This window comes from Rhincodon typus, chromosome 18 (genome assembly GCF_021869965.1).
Source record: "Rhincodon typus isolate 14 chromosome 18, sRhiTyp1.1, whole genome shotgun sequence".
In the NCBI taxonomy this organism is placed as follows: Eukaryota; Metazoa; Chordata; class Chondrichthyes; order Orectolobiformes; family Rhincodontidae; genus Rhincodon; species Rhincodon typus.
In genome coordinates, this window is record NC_063349.1 from 9,649,357 (window position 1) to 9,674,627 (window position 25,271).

Below are 25,271 nucleotides of genomic sequence, written 5' to 3' on the forward strand. Positions count from 1 at the left end.
ATTTTTTATCTGTATACATAAGCTTGGACAGTAAAGGTAAACAAATAATTAGACCTTGGAAGGTATTGTAGCCCATCTCAATACTGACAAAATTGCCCTCCATAAAGCTGCATTTTACTTCCTATGCCACTGGGTAGCACTCTAGAGCAGGAAGATTGGCAGATTTCTTCCCTCTGCCCCAAGCACTGAGGACACCTAAAGCTCCACTTGCCGTGAGCTCATCCCGCATTGGAAAGCATATACCTACAGAGTTCTGCTTATTTTTTATATAATGCTCCAAGCTTTCAAAAGAGCAAGCTATTAGTACATTTAATATTTCAGTGCTTTGTTTTAACCAGCAAACTGAAGGAGGAAATTAATGAGTAGGTTTTTTTTTATTAGATAGTAATACACAGAACTCTTGAATACTGAATAACACAGGATTTAACCCAGTCCCATCTTTATTTCTGTTATTTTTATCCTCCAATATGGCACAAAATCTCTGCAACAAGCAAAGTTGCACAAACTTGAACACTATTTAAAGCTACATGTATGTGGAGGGTGGGGAGCCTTTGGCAGAGAAGATTGCGACAAATGTTGTGAATTAGGTTGAGGTAATGGCACAGAAATAGTTCAAATAAGTTTCAAGTCAATATGCCGTGCACATTTTACTCATTTTAATTGAAGTATGACGCAGTAAAATCTATCATTCTATATTAAAATTCAAGCTCTGGAACAATACCCCTTTTCTGAATTCAGTTGTCACTGTTATGCTGCAGGCCTCCAACATTGTTTCTTAAACTTCTAGTTTTCAAGTTCTATAATAAATTCTGTAAGTATATGTCTTTATATAAAATGTCACAATTTGTGGCAAATAAAATTGATCCTCTTAATGCTTACAATGGAAATGCACAATAGAGATTCTTTTAGCTTGTACAAGTTTCTTGTTGATTCAATTTGATGCATTGTAACTTTGTGTTTTAATTGATTTCGTTGGTAGTTTCCCTTTAATATACCAGTCTGTGATTACATTATCGGTATCTAGAATATTAATATGCTGCAGTTTCTTTGTACTAAATACGGTGTGGATGCTGTACATTTGCAACATTTGTTCTTTTCTCATACAGCATATATGTAGTGTACATGCTCACTGGTCCTTTCTTGTCTCACAAAAAATAACGCTTCTATATTTCTTTCTTGTTTTTGAATGCCCAGCCCCAAAATACTTAATATTTCTAGCTCAATGACTATTATGTACATACATTTAGACAGTTGGCTCATATTTTTGTTCTTGCTGATTTTTGATTCATAAATTTGATCTTCATAGAATCACTACAGTGCGGAAGCAGGCCATTTTGCCCATCAGGTCCACACCGACCCTCTGAAGGGTATCCCATTCAGACCCACCCCCCTACTTTATCCCTGTAATTCAACATATCTCATGGCCAAGCCACCTAGCCTGCACATCCCTGAATACTATGGACAATTTAGCATGGCCAATCCACCTAACCTGCACAGTTTTTTTTTTGGACTGTGGGAGGAAACCGGAGCACCCAGAGGAAACCCATGCAGACACGGGAAGAATGTGTGAGCTCCACACAGGCAGTCACCCGAGGGTGGAATCAAACCTAGAATCCTGGCGCTGTGAGGCAACAATGTTAATCACAGAGCCACCCAAAAAATTGGACCCTTAATTCCAGATTTTTTTAAGTGGGAAGATGGTGGGGTAATGGTAATGTCACTGGACTAGTGATGCTGAGGAACCAGTTAATTCTCTGATGCATGAGTTCAAATCTCATCACAGTAACTGGTAGGATTGAAACTCAATTCATAAAAGTCTGGAAATATATAGCCATCATGATAATAACCACTCATTTTAGTGTCCATACCTCAGTAATTAGCATGCTAGTCTTGTAGATGAGGGATCGTGAGTTTGAGTCTTGTAGATAGATTTCAGCATGCAAAAGGCAATTTGCCTCGTGGTATTTAAGGTTATAAAAAGATACATTACCAATGTTGAGTTGTAGATTGAGGAAGGAAAAACTGTACAACAAAGCACCACAAGATGGCATTTGCAGCACTGCAGCTGCTATGATCTATCGAGATTTGATGAACTTATTACTCTGGTTGAAGTTTTTGCTCTTTTTGTTGACTTCATAATCATACTTAACTATTTGCAGTCAGCATTAATTAAGATAGGATATTTACATTTATTTTTAGTGATGCTTTCTGAATGCTGTTTTGAACAATGAATAAAATGAAAGATTTCTGTTCCTAAAGGCGGAAAGAATATTCCCTGCAGGCTGTTCCAAAGTGTTGCTTACAAAAGTGACCCTGTTACCCTAAAGTTCATTTTTTTTGTCTGAACTCGTGGTTGGGGATATGAATCATTTTTGGAAGTCCATTTTGCATGCTTTTATTTTAACATATTGTAAAAGTTGTCATTTCCACAAGACAAGAGCAGAAGTAGGCCATTTGACCCATCAAGTCTGCTCCACTATTCAATGAGATCGTGGGTGATCTGATAATCTTTTTGACAATCCACTGTCAGAGGAAGTGGAGGAATCGGGTACAATTATAACATTTAAAAGGCATCCAGACAGTTACAAAAAGAGGAAGGGTTTAGAGGGATATGAGGCAAATGCTGGCAAATGGGACAAGGTTAGATTGGGATGTCTAGTAGGTGTGGGCGAGTTGGACCAAAGGGTCTGTTTCCATGCTGTGTGACTGTATGGCTGTACTCTCAGAAAAGAAATGGCTCCTCACTTTGTCTCAAATGGGCAACTCGTTCGCGATTGAGTTTATGCCCCTTTGGACTTAGATTGTCCCAGAAGAGGAAACAACCTCTTACCAGCAACAAATCTCTAAGAATCTTATATGTTCCAATGTTTCCTCTCATTCTTCTAAACTTCAGTGAGTACAAGCACAACCTACTCAACCTCTCATCATAAGAAAATCCCTGCATACCTAGGATCAACTCAATGAACCTTCTCAGGACTGCCTCCAATGTCCTTTTATCTTCCCTTAGATCAGGGACCCAAAACTTCAGATGTGGTCTGCCTTCTATAGTTTTAGCAAAACTTCCATACTTTTATTCCCTATCCCCTCTGAAAAAAAGACCAACATTCCAGTTGCCTTCCTTATTATCCTCTGAGCTTCTTTGCTAGCTTTTTGTGATTTATGCACAACAGAGAGATGATTGCCTAGTTGTATTATCACTGGACTGTTAATCCAGAGACCCAGATAATGTTCTTGGGACCTGGTTTCAAATCCCACCACTGCAGATGGTGGAATTTGAATTCAATTAAAAAAAAATCTGAAATTAAGAGTGTAATGATAACCATCAATCTATTGTCAATTATCAGGAAGAATCCATCTGGTTCACTAATGTCCTTTAGGGAAAGAAACTGCAATCCTTTCCTGGTCTGGCCTACATTTGACTCCAGACCCACAGCAGTTTGGTTGAATCTTAATTAGGCAAGATGGGCAAATAATACTGGCCTGGCCAGTATCACCCTCATCCCGTGAATGATTTTTTATGCTACAGCTTCTCTGTTCTATCTACCAAAATGCATAACCTCACATTTTCCTACATTATATGCTGACTGCCAATTCTTCCCTACTCCCTGATGTGTCTGTGTCCGTCTGTAGAATTTTTTTATGCTCATCACTTGCCTTCCCACCTGTTTTTGTCATCTGCAAACTTGGCAAAAGTACATGCACTTCTGTCATTTAAAAAATTAATATATATTGTCACTAATTAGGGCCCCAGCACTGATCCCTGTGGCACTCCACTGGTTATAGGTTGCCATCCTGAAAATGCATGCTTTATCCTAATTCTCTGTCTTCTATTAGTTAGCCAATCCTCTATCCATACTAATATTCCAACCTCCAATACCATGGGTTCTTATTAAGTGGCCTTATGTGCAGTACCTTATCATCCACTTTCTGAGTATCCAAATATATTACATCCACTGCTTTCCTTTTATCTATCCTACTTGTTACCTGCTCAAACATTTCTAATAAATTTATCAGGCATGATTTCTGCTTCATGAAATTATGCCAAGTCTGTTTGATTATATTATGCATTTCTAAATGCTGTGATGTTACATTGTTTGTAATAGATAGTAACCTTCTTCCAATGACTGTAAAGCTAACTGGACTATAGTTACCTGTGTTTGTTTCTGTCCTTCCCTTTTTGAATGAGGATATTACATTGGCAGTTTTCCCTTTGTCTGGAATTATTCCAGAATCTAAACAATTCTTGCAAGATTGCTACATTTATATCCACTATCTCTGTAGGTACTTTCTTTGGTACCCTAGGATGAAACCCAACGCGTCCGGTGGACTTATCAACCTTTAGCCCCATTAGTTTCCCTGAGACATTTTTTTCTAGTGATAGTTATTGTATTTATTTCTCCCCAGTTTTTGCCCCTTGATTTAGAATTGTTGGATTGCTATTAATATACTCTACTGTGAAAACAAATGCAAATAAAGTCTTCAAAACCTCTGTGATATTTTTCAAAAAGATTGATAGTGATTTTATTTTTAAAAAGAGAATTTGTAAAAAGTCTTTTTGACTCAGTAGTCATCAAATATAAATAGAGCCTTTATATTTTAAGGACTTTCCTCAGTTTATTGTATAACATTGATTTCAAAAAGAAAATAACAGGAACAATGCCAACATGAATAGCCAAGGTCTTTTTCCCAGGGTGGGGGAGTCCAAACCAAGAGGGCATAAGTTTAAGATGAGTGGGAAAAGATTTAAAAGGGACCTAAGGGGTAACTTTTTCACACAGAGGATGGTGTGCGCGTGCACAGAATGAGCTGCCAGAGGAAGTGGTGGAGGCTGGTACAATTACAACATTTAAAAGGCATCTGGATGGGTATGTGAATAGGAAGGGTTTAGAGGGATATGGGCCAAATGCTGGCAAATGGGACCAGATTAATTTAAGATATCAAGTCGGCATGGATGCATTGGACCAAGTAGTCTGTTTCTATGCTATATAGCAGTGTGACTTTGTGATAAGATGCCTACTTTGAAATGATTTTACAAGATTAATTCATTTTTGTGAGGATATATTTGGCCTTTTAAATCGTATAAGTAGGTTAATTCTCCATCTCTAGCTCAAATAAGATTAAAAAAAGGTAGACGATACACATAGTATATTGGGGGTTTGTGTTTATATTTGAAAAAGGAACTTAAAAATATTGTTTAATTGTATAAAAATGACTTTTGCCTTGCTCAGTCTCCTCTGCTACTAATGCATGCCTTCCCCATTGCAAGACTCATTATGCTTTCAATCCTTGCTGGCCTCCTAAGTTTTAAAAAACCCCAATCTGTCCAGAACACTTACACACTGTTCGATACCCTCTATTCACTCTTGTCCTCACTGGTTTCTTTAACTTCCTATTTAAAGCACCCTTATCTTTAAATTTCTTTATGCCTTTCACCTCATTGTTCTTATGATCTCCTTCAGCTGGCTATCCCTTCCTTCCCCTGATCATTCCAGGCTCGTAACGTTCCAAGCCCCTTCATACTACTGGCAGGAAAGCCTTTATCTGCCTGGGTTCTGATCATTGAAACTTTCTTCCTAAAACCCCTGTACTTTCAACTAATTCTTTCCTTTAGAAATCCACAAACAACTTTTCAGAAACTTATATTTTCTCCATCCCTTGTTTCATGTCCATGTTCTATAATTCCATCTGAGGAGCACAGAGCATCTTTTGCATTAAAGGCCTAAAATAAGTTCTTGATCGTGCTCACTGTCAGGCTATCTGATTTTGGAGAGTTACCATGGCTTATTCATGTCATGCCTTAAGTTTATATCCATTTGAGCAAGTTTCAGGCTTGGAAAATACAGCATAGTACTCAGCAATAATCACCCTGGCCTGTTTTGTTGCCCATTGCCAGGAGCATGAAGATCAGTCGTAGTAGTTCTTCTATTACCAAGACTGAGATCAATGGACTGTGTCATAATGGACAACTGAATCTTTTAATCTTTCAGATCTTCATGATTTAGTTGCACATTGCTTCAACCAGATGATTTTTTACCAATATTGTTCTTTTGCAGTAAAAAAGGAGATGCCTTTATGACATGTTTTGCAGCTTTCTGGAAGTTTTTTTTTATAATTCATATATTTCCTTTAATCTTCCTGCAAACCAAGAAACAAAGCCTTAGTGCGAAAACTTAATTTCAAATAGTCACAGAACTCTAAGGATGATTACTTCATTGAACTATTGAAAATGTAACAAGCAAGCCTGGTTTCTAAAATATGGTCCTTTGATTAAGTTACAAGTCTAATTACCCGTGTCATGGACAAGAGGGGGAGGTGAATTATTTTCACTGTTCTCCCTTTCAACACAGAGCAGAAGTGACTTTTAATTCACTCTCTTATTTTCATTTCCCTTTTAAAGTAGGCAGTGGTGTGTTTCCCTAAACTCTGTGTGCAATTCAATTTTAAATTGATCCAAATTCCTTTAAGTAAAAACAAAACAGGATTTATTGACTAGTACTGGTTCACAATGCACAAGATATATATTCAGTGAAGAAGGAAGAAGGAAGAAGTTAAGAAGGGAAATCATAAATTACTTAAAATCAAAAATTAGTTCACATGTGTTAGGGAATCCAGTAAGTCGATGTCCAGTGGAGATCTTTTCAATTGACCCTACATAGGAGTCCGTTTTGCAGAAGCTGCAATTCAGTCAAATTGCAGGAAAAGATATAGTAGTTCTAAACTGGGAATTGTTTTTTTGCAGATGAAAATACAGGATTCTTTCCAGGTATAAAACTTTTCAGAGATTGTGATCAGAGAGTTAAGCCTGGGGCTGCTCTCTGTGTTCTTTTCTGGTGTCACAAGAAGTTTAGGGAAAGCTGACAAAAACTGCATGATTAAAGATGATTCAAACAAGCCAGCAGTTTGTCATAGGGCTAAGGCTGAGTGACTCAAATAATGAGATGGGCTTTGATGACCTGGTTAAAATCTGTTGTGTTTTGTAGTAGATAGTTCATTAGCACTATCTCATACATAAGGTGTTTCAATGGTTCTCTTTGTTCAGAATTGGCTGAGCTAGACATGTGGTCTACTGTTCCTTTATGTTGGTTTGATTGAAATGTTTCTATGAATGAGAGGTGCGATATTCCAGAGAAATGATGGTTTATCTTCTGTCCTGGTAACTTGTCCGTTCTATTTGACAACAACCATCTTTGCTGGGATCCTACTTTTAAGTAATGTTTTGTCAATTGGCTTAGTTAATTTAATATTTTTACTTCATAAAGATTTGTATGTTAATGTTATCACACCTCAAAGCATCTGACATACTATGAATTAATTGGATAACTCAATTGACTGGTTATAGGCAAGCATGTAACTGTAACCTAAACAGTCTCCAGAAAACATTTAGGGTGATGGTTTTTTGGTCTGTAGAAGTGTATATCGTTATTCTTAAAGACTTTTGTTGCTTACTTATGACTGTTGACTTTTGTCCATTTAAATACTGTAGTGTCTAGAATATTAATGCTTCCTTGTGTGTTGGGCTTTAAGTTTAATGGAGCAGTGATGATTATTGAGACTCTTGATGAATTGTTCTAATTCGGCTTCCGAGACCATATCTCGGCACAAATACAGAAGGTATTGTTATTCTGTGTTTCATCTCTGCAGGAATTAGGGAGAAGGAAAAGGGCAATTTTGAAATTAATAAAATGAGCCTTTGAAAGTCAAAAAGGTGCACTTGAGAAAATCTCAAAAGCAGCCTCCAAAAAACAAATCCATTTGACCCCTGTTTTGATTATAGTATACAATATGAAATCCAATTGCAGCTCATTCACCAATTATAACTCTTTTAGTAATATTTACAATGAGTCTTGTAACGTGAAAGTGGATTATTTTATCAATTCAGAGGTAAATTTAGAGATTCCATTCACGCTAGGAGGGGAGTGGAAACTTCAACAATGCAGGTGCTATTCTAGATGTCTGTAAAATTCTGTCAACTTCCAAGATTGTCACTTTCAAGGAGTAATGATTGCAAGTGCTGGCAATTTTGCTGTCATTACCACCACAAATATTAAGTTCACGTAACATGCATGAGTTCTGCCTTACCTACAGATGAGAGAGAAATTCGGCCTGATTTTCCAAGGAGTACTGATCTTACCTTGATTGCCACTCCACCCTTTTTTGTTCACAAAAGGAGGGAGTTCTGCATTTGAGTTCTTTTGCAGCACAGGGCTTTCAGAGGAAGGCAAATCACGTCCTTTTCCATAGTCAGCTGCCATTTTCTGAAATTTGCAGATCCTGGCTGCCACTTTGACAGCTGCTGTTAAACCATAAATAAGTATGATGCTAGGCTACTGGGAGGTTAGGGAGCTCGATGACTGATTAGGGGAGATAGGGTGCCAAGGATACCAACGAGGTAAGGTTGTCAGGCGTATAGGGGTACGGGCCCGGTATTTAGGTTACCAAGTAAGTAGGGTGCCAACTAGGGAAGGGGTAGTGCACTAGAGACAAGATGCCAGTTGTGTGAGGATAGGCACCAGGTATGTAGGATTCCAGGTGGATAGGATGCCACATGGACAGAGGAAGGTTGGCAAATTCAGGAATCTGTCCCATCGGAGCAAAACTGCTCTTATCCATGTCACTTTGAGTTAGGTGGATAGGATGTCAATATGCAAGGTGTCAAGGGAAAAGATGTAATGTTTAGGGCAGGTCAGGGTGTGCAAAGGAAATTGGAGTAGTGTGAAATCAGGTTGGCTTGGGAGGGCTGGGGTTGGGTGTTTGGGGTATACGGTCCAGTCTGACCTGGTGGGGCGGTGTGGGTAGGAGGTGGGCCCGGTCGGATCGTGTCAAGTCGGGTCCATCGGGGGTAAACGGAATGAGGTCCTCTGGTGAAGTCGGGTCCGGGGGAGTTTAGGGGATTTGGGGAGGTGTGGTTAGGGATGTGTGAGCTAAGTAATGGGACAGTTGTATAGTTATTCAGCAGTTCAAATATTTATTTAATAGTCCAACTTTTCCTGAGTAACTATTCTGCTTAATTTCTTCAGAATACTGTAGAGTCTCCAGTTTGTGTAAGACTTTTGGAGGGTTCCAGGCTTGGAGGAATTGCCCAGCAGAAAATTCAATTTCCCATGCAATTCCTTCAGAATCTGCTGCAATGGGAATTCCACGGGGTCCCTATGTGCACCTCCCATTTACACTGAAACAACAATTGTCTGGCCAGTGACAAATCCAGGCCATTGAAGCAAAATGACATATGACGGACACCTGAGCTAAGGCAATGATCAATCTTTTGGAAGGAAAGAACTTTTTTTTTAAATGCAACGTATCTGAAGTTCACTTTGAAAGATATAATCCGGAATTAAGTATTTACCATATTTTAATTTTCTATTCACAGATAGAGAAAGATCTTCTGTTTCTTCTTTGAACCCCTCAAGAGATGCATCTCCATCGAGTTCAGTGCCACCAGCTACGTCAAAGGTATGCAGATTTGTGTGCTTAATTGCCATTTAAAAGAAAATTGCTGTGTTGTGATTCATGGGATAGCCATCAGATAATTATTTCCGTGCAATATAACAACCATCTGTATTATTTCTTAGCATATGTACTTTTGCAATCACTATCTTGTGCATTTCATCAGAAATCTAATGTACTATTTCAATGTCAACATGAAACAGTAGCAGTTGTCATCATCACTCCCTTGAAATGAGGATGACACCTGCCAGGCTTCATGTTTTGTGTCCTCAAGGACTTGACAAGCCAATCCTGGACCTACAAGTCTTTGGGTGCAAAGGACAAGAGTTGTCTTGGGAAAGGAGATTCTAGAGGACAAATTCTGTTGTCTTTCCTTCTATTTTAGTTTCTTCCCTGCAGGGAAACTTCCGACCACACAGGAGCTTGTTAGTGAGATGCCACCAAATGACATGGTTTATGGTGTGTTCCTCCCACCCAGTGATATCAGTTTGTCCAATGCTCAATAATGCCTTTAGAGTATCCTTAAAATGTATCTTAGTGTTACATGCCATCCTTAAGTTGTGAAAAGCAGGTCTACTTTGGAAGCCAATTATTTAGCTATAGCATCAGGCCATCAGAGCTGATTGTGCATAATCGTGGTTGCAGTGCTGGATGAAATGTCTTCAGTGAGCATTCCGAAGTTTGTTTGCCTGTCTTCCCATTCAAATTTAAGTGTCTTTTAGGGACACCACTGGGAGAAATTCTCCAGTGCCCATCATACTGCCATATAGAAGGGCAGTAGCAACAGCATTGTTGATTAAAGCCTAAAGTATCAGGCAACACCATCAACACAATCCCTTCGTAGATTGAGATTAAATTTTAGTATGTTGCCAACATTTGCTAAGATACAAATCACGATTCAGTATCACAATTGAGCTTGACAAAGTGGACATGGAAAGAATGTTTCCTTTTGTGTGTAAGTCCACAACTAAAGGACACTGTTTTGAAATTAGGGGATCATTATTTTAGGGCAGAGATGAGAGATTTATTTTTCTTTCAGAGGGTTGAGAAATTTTATAACTCTCTGTCTCAGGAGGGGATTGAGGCAGGCTCATTCAATATTGTTAAGGTGAAGGGAGATAGATTCTTCTTAGGCAAGGTGTCAGGTTATTTCGGGCAGATGGGAATGTGGAATTCAGAACAATCTCTATTTTATTGAATGATGGAGCAAGCTTGATGGGCAGAATGTCTCATTTCTGTTAATTTGTGTGCTTGTATGAAATAATAAAGGTAAGAGCAGCTTATGTACATTATCACTACTAAAACCTACTGCTGTATTGCTCTTTATTTTAGTCTTTTATCTATAAACTGTAGGAACAGAGGTGCAGGAGTGGGCCATTTAGTCCATTGAGCCTGCTACACCATTCATTTAGATCCTAGTCAGTCATTTATCTCGATGCCACTTTCCTGTGCTATCCCCATACACCTTGATGCCATTAGTCTTCAGAAATCTATTGATTTCTGTCTTGGTCATGCTGAATGATTGATCTTCCCCGGCTTTCTAGGGTAGAGAATGCCAAAAGATCACCATCCTCTTAGTGAAGAAATTTATTTTGAGAGTAAGTCGTCTTAGTTTAGATCCTCAAGCCAGGGGAAACATTTTATCTGCTTCCACCTTGTCATGTCGTGCAAGACTTTGCAAGTTCCAGTGAGGTCACCCCTGACTCTTTGAAAAACTTGGGGATACAGACCCAATCTACTCCATTTCTCTTCATAAAACAGTCCTGCCATCCCAGGGATTAATCTGGTGGACCTCTATTGACTCTCTCTCTATGGCAAGTATATCTGTTTGAAAAAGGGGAGCAAAACTGTTCACAATACTCTAGAAGATTTCTCACGAAGTCTCTACACAGGAAGACGCCTTTACGCTCGTGCTCAAGTCCCCTTGTGATGATAGCTAATATATAATTTACTTATAAAAGCAAAGTGCTAGAGAAACTTGGGCAGCAGGACTGACAGCATCTGTGGAGAGAGAAACCATTCACTTTTCCAGTCCAACGTGATTACTCTTTGAAACTGGAAAGAGCTACAAAATTGTGGATTTTAGACGTTGTCAGAGGGGAAGACTGTTTTGTGACGCAGACTGATGCCACGAGCACAGATTCAATTTCTGTATTTGCTGAAGTCACCATGAAGGCCCTGCCTTCTCAATCTCACCCCTCTTCTGAAGTATGGTGATCCTGAGGTTAAAGTGAAGTTAATGAGAGTGTAATCAGCAAGAGTGTGCCGGGAGTTGAGCTAAGTGTGGGAGTTTAGGAACGTGGGGGAGGGAGGCTTTTCTGTGTCTTATTCTGGCCACTTTTGCAAGGGACTGCATTGTGGTCAAGATGCTGCTGATTAGATCGAAGAGCAGGCCTAGGTGAATACCAGGCTTTGTTGAGGAGGGGCGAGCACCAACAAGGTAAACCTTTTTTGTCCTAAGTCCGCTACTTGTTAAAGGTGCAGAGATGGCAGTCAGTGGAGCAGTATGCTCCTCCTGTCAGTTGTGGGAGATCAGGGAGCAGAGTTGAGTGTCCCTGGCGACTATGTCTGCAGGAAGTGTGTTTGGCTGCAGCTCCTCTTGGACTGCATCAATCGGTTGGAAGCACTGAGGAGCATGTAGGAAGCAGAGAGTGTGATAGCTAGTAGTTTCAGGGAGGTGATCACACCTCAGGTACAAATGGGTGACAGCCAGGAAAGGTGGGCAGGTAGTGCAGGAGTCTCCTGTGGCTATCCCCCCCTCACAAACAAGTATACTGTTTTCGATACTGCTGTGGGAATAGCCTAGCAGGGAAAAATAGCAGCAGCCAGGCCTTTGGTATCACGACTGGGTCTGCTGTAAAGCAGGGCATGGCAAAATCCAAGCAAGTAATTGTGATAGGGGACTGTCTAGTCAGGGGCACAGACAGGCATTTCTGCAGCCACGAGCGAGACTTCAGGATGGTATGTTGCCTCCCTGGTGCCAGGGTCAAGAACTTCTCTGAGTGGTTGCAGCAAACTCTCAAAGGGGAGCGTGTACAGCCAGCGGCCATTGGACGCATTGGTACAACCAACATAGAGAAAAGGATAAGGTCCTGCAGAGTTAATATAGAGAATTAGGCAGGAGATTAAAAAGCAGGACCTCCAGGGTAGTAACATCTGGATCACTCCCGGTGCCATGTGATAGTGAGAGTTGGAATAGGAGGATAGGGCACACGGATGCACAGCTGAGGAATTGGAGCAGGGATTCAGATTTTTGGATCATTGGGATCTCTTCTGAGGCGAAATGACCAGTACAAGAGGGACGGGTTGCACCTGAACTGGAGGGGGAACCAATATCCTGGCGGGGAGACTTGCTAGAGCTACTTGAGAGGGTTTAAGTTAGTCTGGCAGGGGAGTGGGACCCTAAGCAGTTGTGAGACAAGAGAGAAGATTGAGGCTGGTATAGAAGTTAAAGAGAGCAAGTTAAATAGATGAGTCAGGCAAAAGTACAGCAGAAAACGAGGGAAGACTGATGAATAAATGCATATATTTCAATGCAAGAGGCCTGTCAGGTAAGGCAGATGAACTCAGAACATGGATGGGAACATGGGACTGGGATGTCATATCTGTTACAGAAATGTGGCAGGGGGAGGGACAGGACTGGCAGCTCAATGTTCTGAGATATAGATGCTGTAGGAAGGATAGCGGGGTGGCAAGAGAGGAGGGGGAGTGGCGTTTTTGATTAGGGAAAACATCACAGCAGTACTTAGAAAAGATATTCCAGGGGGATTGTCCAGTAAGACTACATGGATGGAACTGAGAAATAAAAAGGAGCTGGTCACTTTGATGGGATTGTACTGTAGGCCCCACAATAGTTCAGCAGGAAATTAAGGAGCTAATGAGTAGGGAGATCGCAGATAGCTGTAAGAATAATAGGGTTGTAACAGTAGGGGATTTTAATTTTCCGAACATAGACTGGGACTGCCATAATATTAAAGAATTGGATGAGGGGTAATTTAAGCATGTTCAAGAAAACCTTCTCAATCAATATGTAGATGGCCGTTCTAGGGAAGGAGCAAAATGCAACCTCCTCTTGGGAAATAAGGCAGGGTAGGTCACTGAGCTGTCAAGTGTGGAGCATTTTGGGACCAGTGACGATAATTCTATTAGTTTTAAAATTGTTGTGGAAAAGGATAGGCCTGGTCCACAAGTTTAAGTTCTAAATTGGGGCAAGGCCAGTTTTAATGGTATTAGACAGGGACTTTCAGAAGTTGATTGGGAGAGGCTGTTTGCATGGAAAGTGACGCCTAGCAAGAGGAGGCTTTTCAAAATGAGATAACGAGAGTTCAGGGCCATCATGTTCCTGTTACTGTGAAGGGCAAGGCTGGTAGGTGTATGGAACACTGGATGACTAGAGATATTGAGGCTCTGGTCAAAAAAAAGAGGGAGGCATATCTCGGGTATAGACTGCTGGGATCAAGTGAATACCTTGAGGAGAATAGGGGTTGTAGGAGTACACTTAAGAGCAAATCAGGAGGGCAAAAAGGGGACATGAGATAGCTTTGGCAGATAAGGTTAAGGAAGTTATCCAAGTATATTAAGGGCAAAAGAGTAACTAGGGAGAGAATAAGGCCCCTTAAAGATCAATGAGACCATCTGTGTGTAGAACCACAGGAGATGGGTGAGATTCTAAACCAATATTTTACATCACTATTTACTGTGGAGAAAGACATGAAAGCTAGGGAACCCAGGAAAATGAACAGTGATGTCTTGAAAAGAATCCACATTACAGAAGAGGAGGTGCTGGAGGGCATAAGTGATAAATCCTCAGGACATTGTGGGTAACTAGGGTGGAAATTTCGGGGCCCTTAGCAAAGATATTTGTATCATCAACAGCCATGGGTGAGGTGCCAGAAGACTGGAGGTTAGCTAAGGCTGCAGGGAACAGCCAGGGAACTATGGATTGGTGAACCTGACGTCAGTGGTGGGTGACTTGTTGGAGGGGATTCTGAGGTACAGGATCTACATGCTTTTGAAAAGGCAAGACAGATTAGGGATAGTCAGCATGGCTTTGTGTGTGGGAAATCATGTCTCACAAACTTAATTGAGTCGTTTGAAGAGGAGACCTAAAATATAAATGAAGGCAGAGCAATAACGTTGTCTAAAATGCACTTTAGCAAGACCTTCAACAAGGTTCTGCGTGATAGACTGATTAGTAAAGTTAGATCACGTGGGATCCAGGGAGAGCTAGCCAATTGGATGAAAAGTTGGCTTGATAGTGGAAGACAGAGGGTGTGGTAGAGGTTTGTTGTTCAGACTGTGACCAGCAGTATGTGCAAGGATCGGTGTTGGATCTGCTGTTATTCATCATTTATATAAACAATTTGGATGAGAATATAGGAGGCATGGTTAGTATATTTGTGGATGTGAAGAAAGTTATTAAGGGTACAATGGGATTTTGATCAACAGGGCCAGTGGGCTGAGGAATGGCAGATTGCATTTAAGTCTGAAAAATGAGAGATGTGCAATTTTGGGAAGACAAACCAGGGCAGGACTTGGTTAATGATAGACCCCTGGGGAGATTTGTTGAACAGAAAAACCTAGGAGTACAGGTATGTAGTTCCTTGAAAGTGGCATCGCAGGTAGACAGGGTGGTGAAGAAGGCATTTGGCACACTTGCCTTCATTGGTTAGAGCACTGATTACAGGAGTCAGGATGACATTGTTATTGCGATACAAAACATCGGTAAGGTCAGATTTGGAGTACTGCATGCAATTCTGGTCACCCTGCTATTGGAAGGATAGTATTAAACTGAAAAGGGTACGAAAAAGATTTACAAATATATTGCCAAGACTGGAGGCTTTGAATTATAAGGAGAGTCATACAGTCATGCAGCATGGAAACAGACCCTTCGGTCCAACTAGTCCATGCCGAACATGATCCCAAACTAAACTAGTCCCATCTGCCTGCTCTTGGTGCATATCCCTCCAAACCTTTCCTATTCATGTACTTATCCAAATGTCTTTTAAACATTGCAATTGTACCCACATTCACCACTTCCTCAAGAAGTTCATTCCACACACGAATAAACCTCTGTGTAAAAAAATTGCCCCTCGTGTCTTTTTTAAACCTTTCTTTCTTCTCACTTTATGATCCTCTGGGACCATGGCAACTTTACCTTTACCTCTTGAAGCTTCCTTGCATCTTCCCCATAACTTATGTACCCACCCAGTTTGGTGATAAGAGCAAATTTGAAAATATTACATTGGACCCCACCTCCTAATAATTTGATTGTACACTGCTGTGGACTTATTACCCACTTGCCATCTGAATAATAGTCTATTTATTCTTACTCTCTGCTTTTTGTTTGTTAATCAATTACCAGCTCAGAACATTATATTACACCCAATCATGTAATCAGAAATACCCAGCTACAAAAAAACTGGAAAGGCTGCTCATGGGTCCCAGTGGTTGAAGATCTGCATTTTAAAAAAAATCTACTGTAATCTACAGGGCAACTCCAATCATGACAAAGGAAATGCTTTGGCCTCTGAAGCTTTTTGCTGCATTTCATTGTATATTCTGAGAGTGTTAATCAGAAAAGAAACAAATGCCACATTAATACTTAAGAGCTTTGATACAAATATTTCAGAGCTATTGGATGTATAGTTTCTGTACTCTTATAGTTTAAATGAATATAAACTATTTAAAGGCAAAGCTGTAATTATAGGGGTTTGCTGGTAATTTCACTTGGAAGTTTTGTCCAGCGTCTGCCATCAACATAGACCAAATATCAGTTTTAGAATTAAAGCTGAATATATAAACAAAGAGACTAGAAGTTGACACTTTTCATCTTGCACTTAACAGATCTATGATGCAAAATTCTGATTTGTCAGGGTGTTGCCATGGGGCTGCAGAGTTTGGTCATCTTCATGACCCTTTTTCTTTTAAAAAAAGGAGAGCAACGTATATACAAATTCCTCTTGCCCACTTAAATAAGTACTCAGGACCCTATTTTATGTTTGTACGACCAAGCATTTAAAAATGAATATCTGAAAACTTTACTAACATATATGAATGGCATGAATTTAAGTGACGCATTATTTGCTCCTGTGGAATACACTGTTTACAGTCTTCAATTAATGAAGTAGACTCATTTCTACTATACCAGTCATGAGGTAATTTTTTTAAAAGATAGAACAGAAGTTGGAGATGCAGAATTAAAATGCTTCTTGATTTATTAGGCTGCAAACTTTGAAAAATCCAGCAAAACGTCTGAGAACCTGAATAAGGAAGGTGTAAGTGAATGGTGTTCGGAACAGCAGCAGATTCCAGAGCTGGAAATGAATGAATGTGATAATATTGTAAGTATACAAATTAATAGTAACTGCTACAAAATATGTTAAGATTTTCTTTGCTTGCTCATAGTTTGTTCTACAAAGTTTTATACATGTCTGCAAACCAAGTTTCTTGCAATTTGCCACCAAAAGAGTTTAAATTTGACTTGACTGATGGACATTACAAATCTCAGTCAAGTTCATTGTGCCGGCACACAATGCAGAGGGTAGATAGCCATGAAAAACTGGTTCCATTACTTAAATTATTGATCATCTAGCTCATACAAAGACCCATTTGAAGATTTCCCTGATTTATGTTTGTAGCATGTATACACTTTGCAAATAGTTATCTTCCATTCTTTCTGTCTGTCGCAAAATTAATTAGCACCATGCTTCTAAACCCATAACGTAATCGCAGAGATCTCTTACCTTGGTCTCTGCACTGAATGTCTCCGCATCTTTAACGATTTCAACCTTCGTTTAAACTCTTTGTCTTTGGACCCTTCTCCATCAACTTCTCTACTCTCCTGTTATTTTGCAGGCTTTTCTTCACATAAGTGTTCCTACCCACAGCCATGGTTATTTAGCAACCTCCGTGGCCTTCATCAATACGATGATATTTGACAATCCTTTGTCTCCTCTCCCACCTGATATCTCCCTGCCTGAAAACCCAGTATCCTTGTCTTCTGTACTCAAAACAAAGTCTCCAGCTCTTTAGCGCTGTTTAACCTTCTTGTTTCAGGCTGTCTATTCATCATGCCATTATTGATCTTCTCAATTACTGTCTTTTCTTTGCTTTCGATGTTTTAGCTCCCACCAAATTAATTGGCATCACCAACTGTTTTTCTAATACCGTTTCAATCTTGTTCCTATGAATTGTAGGCTGAAAACTCAACCAGACTTGGTGCACAAAGGCCCTTATCTTTCTCGCCATGTCTAAGCTGAGCATATTGTTCTACTGCACTTCCCTCCCCTTAAATAAAACCTATTACTCCAGAGCTGTTCACTTAAACATAGAAAAATCATTCCTTCTTTTATCTGTTACCATATATGTTCATTGATGACAGGGTAGTCAACTTTTATATAGATCATTGAAAACACTCAGCTCTTCATCTCTACTACTTCCATTAATTCTGTAACAATGATCATTTTATGAGACTGCTTGACTGACATAGTTAATGGTTCACGAAAACGTCTTTCATCTGATTGTTGGAAAAAAGATGCAACTATTGTTAGCCCCATTGTACCTTTCGTTCGTGCCACTGATTGAGGTGTTAAAAATGGATAGACTCATGGTATTAACTGCAGATAAAGGGGCTCTTGTGGATCAACCAAGCTCTAAACTAACATCATCCTTGGCATGAGCAGTAGTTGAAAAGAACTCACGGTGAATGGTTGAGGGTTACTGTCCAAACCAGTTCGTTTTCTGGAAAAGATCTAAAAGTACCTTTGGTAATGTGTGATCATCCCCAGCTTGGGTTGGGTCTACACTTAGCTCCATTTTATTGAGCACATAAATGCTGTGCACACAGGGAGAAGGGCATTTATTACGGCTTTGTGACGGGGAATCTGAAATCAATTTTAATCCAGGGGACATAGACTGTTATAAAAAAGGACACATGTAAGGCTATGGGTCGATTGAAAGGGCACTTGTAAGGTTATAGGTAGTGACGTGAAAGAGTAATTTTACAACTTGGCAATCAGACTGTTAGACTACATTATTCAAAACTAATTGACACTGATTATGTATTTAGAGTCTGAACAGTCAAAAAATAATGCACCATGCATTTGCACACACACATGTTGGACAGTTAGAAGATGCAGATTATGTTTGATAAATGGCTGACTTCTGTTCTTCCACAGTGCCGCACCTTGATCTGAACCATAATCAGATGGCTGCATATTCTTGAAACTTTTGCTGATATCCAAGTATTTGGATTTCTGACTCTCATTCTCAGTTCAGTAGTTCTTTACCTGGTCATGTGTCTTCTCTGCACAGATGAGCTAGGTGATATTCAAATTGGATTTAGCGGGAGCTGGGATGGGAGGTGTGAGGAGTGAGGACGTGGAGAGGGAGTGAGGATGCACAATGGGGAGAGTTAAGAAGTGGGAGGTTGGGAAAAGTGAAAGTGCAGTGGGGTGAAGTTAGGATATGGGGCTGAGTGAGGATGCAGGAAGGGTGGAAGGGAGTGAGGACATGAAAAGAATCATTTCCCAACCCTGTTCACAGCCACATCCCATTTTTAAGACTGAACCCAAACTGGTTTAAATGCTCATGCATGAATTTCTGTGGTGTGCAGCATACATCTGCTGGTGACAGTGAACACAGCTTTATGAATATATCTTTTCAAGCTATACTGTAAATCAAGCTCCGGGAGCTTTATGAATGGGATTAGATAATAAACAGAACAAGTCAGGAACGAGCTTGGAATAACAGTCTTACTTAGAACATTTAATTGAACTCCAATAAATAGGGCCAGGTCTTCAGGAAGCAATTCCGGTATTCACAATAAAACAGACCAGTTAAAATGCTTGATCAGTTGAAGTAATTTTGGATCAAGCTGCATCTGATGCCAGTTATGACCTATTGGAACTGAGTACCATGTTAAAACATTCCCACAGTTAAGGGGGTTCTGAGCACAAATAAATAAGTAAATTAACAGAAATGTGCACTCAAATTTTCCATCTTGGTTGATCCAGAAGATATGAAGTTAATCATCCTTAATTATGCTTTACAGTCCAGTCTTGTGGATGGATATTCTAATACAGCAGGGTTTATCATATTCCTTGTTGGAAAGAATAATAAATGATGTAAATTGGCCTCTCAAGCCAGGTAAATAAAAAGGGTAATTAAAAGCACCTTAGCTGCTGAAACGCTGGCTCTTGTGGAATCAATAGATGTAGGGGTGAACTTGTCGAATATTCTGAAGGAAATTTATACAAGGAGAATCTGAGGAAAAAGTTGACAAACATTCTCTTTAGGATAATGTTCATTTGCATTGCAGAGAAAACATTGAAAATTGATCTTGCTAGTTTGAGGAAGTGTTGGAAAGAAGGGCAATTTCCCAAGTACACTGGGTTCACAGTAATCACAAATTGTCTGACTATTTTACAAAAGAGTAATGTTCGCTTCAGAAGATTATTAGATTGTGATGTAAAAATGGAATATTGAGACAAGAGCTGATGTTTCTCTTTGCCTTTAAAAATCTTCTGAAATCCCATCTTAATAATAGCATTTTTGATTGCCTGTTAATCACACCACGGGTTGGAATTGCTGATTATGTTTCCCGTTCTTATGTCTAAATGAACTTTTCCAAGTTGAACTCAGTAAATTCAAGTATCTGTTGTTTGGATGATTTGAAACATTCCATTCTGATGTTATATAGAATTTAGATGTCTGCTCATCCAACTTGCTTCAAAACTGCACAAAACCATAAACCTTTACCAAAGCCAGTTACTTTACAAATTCTCTTGCCCCAAAAATCTACTGATGAAGCAGTTGAATGTCACTCACAATTTTAACAGGATGCTGCTATATACTGCCATTTATGTAACACCTAAAAGCTTACAGTGTATTTGAAGTACTGTTATCTCCCTTTCTAATCCTTTGTCTTCAAAGTTGTCATTCATTAAAGAAACTAATGGATGATACCTGTTCTTCCTGGATTCTACCAGTGTGAAACTTCTCATGCAGAAATAGTTTGTTTGCCAAGTTAATGTGCCAATAAATTAAACAGTTACACCTTCCAAACCCACGACCACTTCCATCTCGAAGGACAAGGGCATCAGACATATGGGAACACCACCATCTCCAAGTTCCCCTCCAAGTCACTCACCACCCTGACTTGGAAATGTATCGCCATTCCTTCACTATCGCTGGGTCAAAATCCTGGAATTCCCTCCCTAATAGCATTGTCGGTCAACCCACAGCAGGAGGGCTGCAGCGGTTCAAGAAGGCAGCTCACCACCACCTGCTCAAGGGCAGCTAGGGATGGGCAAGAAATGCTGGCCAGCCAGCGATGCCTACATCCCACAAATGAATCAGGGAAAAAAGAAAACATTGTGTCACATTTTTCTATCAGCCGTGCTGTTTCTTTTTTGGTTACAGGATCCTGTTCAAATGCTGTTTCCAGATAAATTGGATGATCTAGAGATAAATACACGAAGTGCTGTTGATCTCATAGATCTAAACCAAACAGATGTTCGCACCAGAGCAATTGCTGAGAAAACCAAAGAGATTGAAGAGGTTAGCATTTTAATGTACTTAATTATTTTTGAATTAATATTTTAAATGTCAAGACTTCTGCAAAGTCCATGCCAGAATGCAGACAAGATTGTGGCTTTATTGCCCTTGTGGTACAGTGGTAGTGTCCTGACCTCTGGACCAGGAAATCCAGGTTCAAATCCCACCTCATCCAACGGTGTGTACTAGTATTTCTGAGCAGGCTGATTAGAAAATATCTTTAAATGGATTTAATATCTTTAATGAAAGTGCATATTTTCAAGCCCTGTTGTTAAGTGCAGTACAAAAATTTGCATCAGACTTTGTTGATGCCTGGAGTATTACCATTCTGTTTTTAATATATTACTTGCAAATCTTCTGAGACGCTGTTACACAAAGTTAGAGATGCTTTGTTTTATAAGGGAAGTATGGTGCTCTTCTGATTTTTTTTTTTTTCTAATCAACCTGTTCAGAAATGTTATGACACACCTCTGGAGCAGTTGGGACTTGAACCCGGACCTCTTGCCCCAGAGGTAGGTCCCTTTAAGGTCCAAAATCTATTAGATTAACAAAATTGAGTGGTTCATGTAAAAAGCACTGAAGCTGCAAATTTTTAATTCATACATGGGATGAGGACGTCGCTGGCTAGGCAGCATTTATTGCCCATCCCTAATTGCCCAGAGGGCAGTTCAGAGTCAACCGCATTGCTGAGGGTCTGGAGTCACATGTAGGCCAGACCAGGTAAGGATGGCAGTTTCTTTCCCTAAAGGACATTAGTGAACCAGATGGGTTTTTCCGACAATCAACATTGGATTCAAAGTCATCATTAGCTTCTTAATTCCTGATATTTATTGAATTCAGATTCCACCATCTGCCATGGTGGGATTTGAACCCCCGGGTCCCCAGAACATTATCTGGGAATCTGGATTAACAGTCCAGATAATACCACTAGGCCATTCCCTCTGATATTTATTTTCCTGGAGATTATCTTTGTTTCATTCATTTAAAATTGGAACACTACATTTAAACTTGAGGTCAATTCTTAAAGTATGACACATAAACTGCATGCTAAAGTCTGATTTTTGTTAAACTTTCAAACGTCTCATGGTCTGCATACTGTAATGTCGGAAATTGCTGCTTTATAAGGTTTAAAAAGAAATTATAAACATGTAATATGATGTTATGTGTCCCTTTTTAAGGTTAGCAACAGTTAAATATGTAAAAACCTAACAAGTTCACAGAAATGTAAATTAAGCCTGCAGAATGGCTTTATACAATAAGACACATTAAGAGTGACTGGGAAAGTCAGAAGAATATACCTCATCTTGTTTAAAAATAAGTATACAGTATAAATATACAGTCAATTCTTTATTCATTGTTTCCAAATTCCAAATGCAAAAGAAATCATTTCATTAACGCTCAAGTTTCAATAATGGCATCGGGCTTTGTGCTGCATACCTTTTTAGCACTACACCAATGATTTACAAGTGGTTTTGCCGTGCGTGATTACCAAGGTTGCTATCATTCAAAACATTTCTTGAAGTTGTGAGCAAAATGTTTCTTGAGTATCCAGCCATTATTGTAATGGTTCACAGAAGTCCTGTATATCAAAGGACATCGAAAGACACAGAACTCTTGTGACGTTGTCAATACACTTAAGTTCAATAAAATGCTGCCATGTCATTAATTAATAATTCTTCTAAGTATTGAGATTGTCATCTTTATTATGTAACAAAAATTATGTTCAGTATTGTGTTTCTTAACTCATGAAAGTACAAAATTGTACCTATATAAACAAAATTTAAAACCTATTGTGAATCATTTCAATTATCAGCTTTGTATTGGTAAGTTTTGGCTGTTTGAAAAATCCCTTGAAATCTTGTACATCCACTTTACTTATTTCCAGTTGCTACTTTAGCTGTTCAGTTGTGATTTTATTCCATTTTATGGAAACAGAATATTTGCAAGCCAGGTGTAATTGTGATGCTAATTTTGGTTCTAGAAGTCTAGTGCTAAAGCATGTGCAATGGACAAAGCCTTTTTTCCTATGATGGATTGCTCTGATATGGAGTAGCAAACTAAGGTGTAGCTGCGTGTCTTGCCTGTTCTCTTAAAATTATTGCTTTAAATAGGGAAAGACCCATAAAACTGTCTCTTTAGAAAAGTCAGCAAGTGAGCTGTTGAAGCTGTTTGTAGGTTTTATGCTACAGATGACTGGCTGGCTTTATATTTTTAAATATTATTTTGCATATATTATAGTTATAGATATGTGTTAGTTGCAGCACTTTATATGATCCGTTAGTAGTGAGCCATGGGGTTAGTCTCATCATAAGAATACCCATTTGAGGTTATGGATTATTGCAGTATGTTACCCACTTTTGAATAGAGCACCAGCTCTCTGTGACAGACAACAACACCTTCTGGTCGCGAACCATTTCAATTCCACCTCCCACTCCTTGGGTGACACGTCCATCCTGGGCCTCCTCCAGTGTCACAACGACGCCACCCGCAAACTGGAGGAGCAGCACCTCATATTCTGCCTTGGGACCCTACAGCCCAATGGCCCAAATGTGGACTTTACCAGTTTCAAAATCTCCCCACCCCCGGCCTCATCCCATGACCAACCCTCCCTCTCATCTCCGCCTCCTTGACCTGACACAACCTGTCCATCTTCTCTCCCACCTATCTGCTCCTCCCACCTGACTGACCAATCCCCACCACTGCCTACCTGCACTCACCTATCACCATCCCATCTACCTTCCCCAGCTCCATCCCTCCTCTCTCTATTTATTTCTGAGCTCCTTTCCCCCTCCCTGTTTCTGAAGAAGGGTCCTGACCCGAAACATCAACTTTTCTGCTCCTCTGATGCTGCCTGGCCTGCTGTGTTCCTCCAGATCCACACTGTGTTATCTTTGAATAGAGTTTGCTTGTTTGATAAACGTTGAGGTACAGAGAGACCACAATGAAACTGTTGTACATAGGAAATTGGTTGACTGGACTTCAGAGACAGAATCAAGGTACTGAACTTAGAATATAAAAGACTGGCAGTGGTGTAGGAAGGAACAGTGAATAAGAATTAAATATAATGTCCCAAATCTTAAAATCAAGGTCAGTATCCTGATCAGAGAAAAAAATGCACACTAACCAGAGTTCTCCGAGGCTGGGAACCCTTTCTGCAGCAGTTCAGGCCAGGAACCTTTGCAGAATGCAGGACAGTAGATTGATGTTGAAGCCACATTCCCTTATCATGACCATCACTGCAGTAATTCGGGTTTTAAAGGTCCTGCTATTGCATTCACAGCCCCATCGAAAGAATGAGTATCTAAGGTAAGGAGGGGCTAGGATGTCAGGTGAGTTAGAGGTTAGGGTGGCAGGTGAGTGCTTTAAGTAGGCCAAATGGGAAGATGTGCTCTGGTGATAAAGGAGTGAGTAGTGAGTGATCAGGGAAGGTACTTCACAGAATGGTAGCATTGGGGGATTGTGAGGGGAGGGTGATTGAGCCCAAGCAGGGATAGTGTTGGGGTGATCATCGTAGGGTCTGAATGGAGTTGAGATAGCGTAGTGGAGTTCAAGGGTTACTTTGAGTCTGGATTAGGAGGCTGTTACCTCTAAGGTGGAAGGATCAGAGGGAGTCAGGTATAACGAGTCTGACAGGAATTCTGGATTGTCTCGGGATGGGGAAGCAGAGATAATAATGGGACTGTCCGAAGGAAAATGTGGGGGAGATCAGTGGTGAGTGGGGATAAGGGGCCAGTTTAACAATTGCCCAGGAATTACAGCAAAATTTAAGACCTCTGACAATTCCTGGATATTTGTTAAACTATTAGTTGGAACCCTCTAAAGTCTCCTCCTTTATCTCAAATGGAACCAAATATTGTTCAGTCATGATTGAAGATCCCCACTTCTTAGCTTATGTTGCAAGAGGTTTTGACACAGGAGCAGGGATGTATTGTTGCAGTTATACAGTGTTGCAGGTATCAGTTATATTTGGTGAGGCCACACCTAGAAAATTGTGTGCAGTTTTGGTCTCCTTTTCGGAGGATGGATACTCTTGCTCTCAAGGAGTGCAACAAAGGTTTACCAGGCTGATTCCGGGGATGGCGGGTCTGATGTGTGAGGAGTGATTGACTAGGTTGGGATTGTTTTCACTAGAGTTCAGATGAATGAGGGGATCTCATAGAGACTTATAAAATTCTGACAGGACTGGACAGCGTAGATGCAAGGAGGATGTTCCCGATGGTGGGTGTGTCCAGAATCTGGCAATCTTCAGCCAGAAGTGCTGAGTGGAT

The 25,271-nt window shown here is 40.0% G+C and overlaps 1 protein-coding gene across 1 annotated transcript in view; it reads left to right on the plus strand.

Moving 5' to 3' along the window:
- pphln1 (periphilin 1) overlaps window positions 1-25,271 on the plus strand; it is a 137,677-nt gene that overhangs the window by 69,209 nt on the left and 43,197 nt on the right. Inside the window, exons 7-9 of the mRNA XM_048607823.1 lie at window positions 9,368-9,450; window positions 16,668-16,787; window positions 20,869-21,006. Of these exons, the coding sequence (XP_048463780.1) occupies window positions 9,368-9,450; window positions 16,668-16,787; window positions 20,869-21,006 (341 nt within the window). The remainder of the gene's footprint in view (window positions 1-9,367; window positions 9,451-16,667; window positions 16,788-20,868; window positions 21,007-25,271) is intronic.